The sequence below is a fragment of the Penaeus monodon genome, chromosome 4 (assembly GCF_015228065.2).
Source record: "Penaeus monodon isolate SGIC_2016 chromosome 4, NSTDA_Pmon_1, whole genome shotgun sequence".
Lineage (NCBI taxonomy): Eukaryota > Metazoa > Arthropoda > Malacostraca > Decapoda > Penaeidae > Penaeus > Penaeus monodon.
In genome coordinates this window covers 45,683,822-45,688,075 of record NC_051389.1, presented here as the reverse complement: position 1 = coordinate 45,688,075, position 4,254 = coordinate 45,683,822, and the positions used below count along the sequence as shown (strand labels likewise).

The window sequence follows — 4,254 nt, the reverse complement described above, 5'->3', positions numbered from 1 at the left end:
AATATTATAATGATATCAACAAGATAATTTAGATTAATAAACGACTTTAGATGTTGTAAAATGAAGCAATTACGAGGAGCAGCGCGGGTGTGTCCGTAGCGCCCTGTACACGATCAAGTTTCACTCCCCCGGACAGCTTGCTCAGTCTCAGAATGCTTCGCCATCTTCAAATCTGTAAGCGCTGAAAAAATAAGGCAAGTGAACGATATTTTGTGAGGGGTGAGCGATGAGATGAGAGGCGGCCATGTGTCAGATCATTAGTGTCGTACTTCTGATTGGTGACTCTCGCTTTACCCATCATCCTACCATTCATCATCCTAAGTGACGACATAACATCCCCATCGACCAATCAAGGCGCGCTTTACAACTCCCCAAGACCCGAGCACCAATCAGCGCGTGTCGACGAGTCCAACGTGTGAAATCTAACGGGACATTTTCCGCCAATCATGGGGCGCGTTACAAACCGCGGTTCGGTGACGTCACGCAGACTCGGGTACGAGTGAGCAGAAATCAAGAATATTCATTCAGTTAGTAGCGCTCAGTGGCAGTGGACGAAGGTGGTGCTATGTGCGTGAAACAGAGTCTCTTGTGACCTGATTAGTGAAACTCTGTAAGCGTTGTCTGTGACACAGTGTAATTAATTACAGTGGACAAAAATGTTGACTTCAAGTGGAAACCAATACCTGCGACCAGAATATCTAAACCCTCTACAGGGACAGTCAATTGAGGTAAGTTTATTAGTTTTGTTTACGTGAGTTTGTCACTGGTGAGAGTTTTTTTGTAAGGAGCAGTCGACTTGTATCATGTCATACGGCAATGTTAGTGTGTTGATTCGTGCAGAATAAGTGGAAACAGTGAAGAGCATAGCGCTCTCAGCAAGTGATAAAAAAGTTTTCAAGAATATTATAAGCTGAACGAATGTCTATTCCTCTTTCGTCTTCTTGACACCACGAGATCGCGCGTCCGTCAAAAGTGCGTGCTGTGTTATAGTATTTCGGGAATTTCGGAAGACGTATTGTATAGTAAAGTACTCGGGGACGGTTTCTGTAGTCTTCTGTAAAGCCATGTGCGTCTTTGCGAGACTTGCGTTTGAAACGCCAACATGACGTAACTTTGCGACCGAAAGTAGGAAATATTGAATAAGACAATCTGTTGATATTTTTAAGTATGTTATAGATGTCAATAGGAGTATGTGTGTGTTTTACTTTTTTCAAGCTTGTAAACTGAGAAAGGCGAATTTATTTTTACACAATATGTATAAGTTGATATGAAGGAAAAAAGTCTCGCTCTCGGTATCTGAACCACGTGCGAAGCGAAGACAAAAAAAATCGTATTTTTTTCCTTAATGATTATCTTATCTTTTGATTTTGCATTCCCACGTGTGAGTATCCTCCCCCAGAAATGATATTTAATAAGTGTGAACCTTCCGTGCGATCGGTTGGCGCCGCGTTGCATTGAGAGCTCACAGCCTCAGTTCTGATGATTCCCTTTTCCATCTTGCAGCTGGATGCCAAAAAGTCCCCCTTGGCACTCCTGGCGCAGACATGCTCGTCTATCGGCGCGGACTTGTCCCAGAAGGGCAGCATCCCCCCGGTCGAGAAGAGCTCCAGCAAGGGCAAGTCCTCCCCCGGGGCGAAGTCTCCGGGCGCCACACTCACCATTACGCCGTCAGACGACACCAAGACGACTACGTCCTCGTTCAAGCCCTACGAGAAGAAGAAGGACGACGACGAGGAGCGCGTGAGCCCCAAGCGGTCCTCGCCCCACGCCCGCTCCCCCCACGCGCGGCAGCCCAGCGCTGAACGGTCCTCCTCCAGAGGGAGCGACAGTGGGAGGTCGTCCTCGCGGCCCCACGACCCTCCAACCTCGTCGTCCTCCTCCTCGATTTCCCCGCGAGTGTCCTCCCCAACCACACCAAAGATTTCCTCGTCGCTGAGCTCGTCACACAGCCTCCCCGGCCTGGGGGACCTCAGTAAGGACCCCTTGGCCGCCTACAAGTTGGCACCGAGTCTCTATCCACACCTGGCACTAGGCCTTGACCCGCTCGGCGCCGCAGGACTCTCAGCTCTCACAGCCAAGGTGAGTCTCGGCCTCGAGGAGGACCTCCTTGTCTAGTAAACAATGCAGTGTTTAAAGTAGGACAGTTTTCACTATCGAGTAGTATGAGAAAAATCGATTTTAGACTAAATGATAAAACTTACATCAGAGTTTTAGCTATATGGGGAAGAATTATGGAAATCTAGAGAATTTGTTGTTTTATGATGAATTCAGTTCATGTCTGTAGACCTTGCAAAAAAATAATTGAAACTGTCAGAAGTGACATTATGCTTATGTTATTACGTAAAAAAATACTGACGAGATGTATTATAAAATATATTTAATGCATGATGCACTAAGTCTTAATTCAAGTTTTTTGTTCGTGCTGAAATAATGCCTCAAACATAATTAACGATTTAACGATGGAGAAGAGAAAGCATATGCTGGCGAAAAACAAGTCTCTGAACCGCCTTTTTTGCTGCCTCCCCCCAGGTCCCCCCCACCAGCACCGCGGCGGCACTTTCCAGTCCCTACATCGGTTACGCTCGAGTGAAGACCGCAAGTGGCAGCGAGACAGTAGTGCCAGTCTGCCGCGACCCTTATTGTGCAGGGTGCCAGATCAACGCCCACGCCGCCCAGGTGGTGAATGGCACTTGTCCGCCCGGATGCACCCAGTGCGCCCAGATCGCTGCTCACACGAAGAATCTTAGTTCGCTACCTGGTCTTCTCCCAACGCTGCCTGCTTCGTCTCTGTAAGTTTTAAGCAGTGCATTTCTTTTCTTTTTTAAAATAAATTATCTGAATATGTTACTCTTATATTTTCTTCGTCTAAGCGTTTCGTAACATTACTTTAGAAGTCACGAAAGGCTCCATGTTTGGTTTGCTAAGTCCCATCCTCCCCTTTGCAGTAGCGGCTTGTACCCCCCTCCTGGCCTCGTCGGCGGGTCGCACCAACCCTACGTGTGCAACTGGATAGCGGGCGACACGTACTGCGGCAAGCGGTTCACCACCTCGGAGGACCTCCTGCAACACCTCCGGACACACACCAACCTGTCCACGTCAGAATCAAGCCTCTCCCTCCACGCCCTTCACCACCCCTTGCTGGCCGGTCACCTGCCCCGCGGATACCCGACGCCGCCCCTCTCGCCCCTCTCGGCACCGCGCTACCACCCCTACGCCAAGCCGCCCTTGGCTCACCTGCCTCCTACAGCGCCTCTGCCCGCCTCTGCCCTCACCGCCTCGCTCTCAGCGCTGCCGCCTCACCCCCTCTCCGCCTATTATAACCCATACTCCTTGTACGCCAGGGGCCTAGGAGCCACAACGGGCCTGCACTAGTGGGCAGGCTGCGGCGTCCTACCTCCCTCGCCCCTACTTGGTACGCCTGTAGGGGCGATGGGTGCGTGGGCGTGGTCGGTGGTGGGCCGCCACACCCAGTGAGTGAGGGGCCCCCAGGGCGGTGTTGGCCCTCTCGTGTGCTGCTGTGATGTCTCCTCTTCTTCAACATGTACAAATTCTGTGTTTACGTGAATGTACAGTTTAAAGTCATGACGGTGATGATGTGATGTTCTCAAGGTGGATCAGTGTGAGAAGTGATGATGATGACGATGATGATGATGAAGGGCGGCGTGGGCGGTTGTGGGAGGTGTGGGTGGTGTGGAGGCCCCCAGACCCCACCTCGCCTCGCTGCCTCCTCTTCCCCCTCTCCTCCTGTGTTCTAGGTGTGTTGTTTATGTTGTACGTGTGGTACGTTTTACTTAACAATCTGTGATTTTTCTTTTAATGTCGAGGACAATCAGCTAAGTTTTCTCAACACGTAGACCCGAGCAGGTGTTGGGAGTTTGATCTCAAGACTCAGTTGCGTCACTAGTGGACTCTTACCCAGAGGGAGGACCGCTCCCTCCTCGTAGTCAGGCACCAAGCTACCCAAGCATGCGGGGTGTAAAAAAAAAATGTATAACAAAAAGAGAAAAGAAAACAATCGTTGTCCTTTGCCCTAGTGACTAAAGTCCCTAAAATTGGCTGTGTATACTTTTTGAATTTATATCGGGCACCGTGACAACCCACCGCCTTCGAGTGGGGGCTTCACGCTGCTCCCAAAGCTAGATCCCTGACCCTACCTGTTCCTAATCACCCCTATACCCACTGTGAAGCCAAGTGTACATTATAATGTATGTACTAAGTCATGTGTTATGGGATTGCTAGCTACTTATTTGTTTG

The 4,254-nt window shown here is 49.8% G+C and overlaps 1 protein-coding gene across 1 annotated transcript in view; it reads left to right on the top strand.

Moving 5' to 3' along the window:
• Positions 1-522: 522 nt before the first annotated feature.
• LOC119572267 (zinc finger protein Noc-like) overlaps positions 523-4,254 on the top strand; it is a 3,797-nt gene continuing 65 nt past the window's right edge. Inside the window, exons 1-4 of the mRNA XM_037919277.1 lie at positions 523-728; positions 1,504-2,079; positions 2,530-2,789; positions 2,946-4,254. The exon at positions 2,946-4,254 is cut by the window's right edge and continues 65 nt beyond it. Coding sequence (XP_037775205.1) covers positions 657-728; positions 1,504-2,079; positions 2,530-2,789; positions 2,946-3,372 — 1,335 coding nt within the window. The 5' untranslated portion in view covers positions 523-656 and the 3' untranslated portion in view covers positions 3,373-4,254. The remainder of the gene's footprint in view (positions 729-1,503; positions 2,080-2,529; positions 2,790-2,945) is intronic.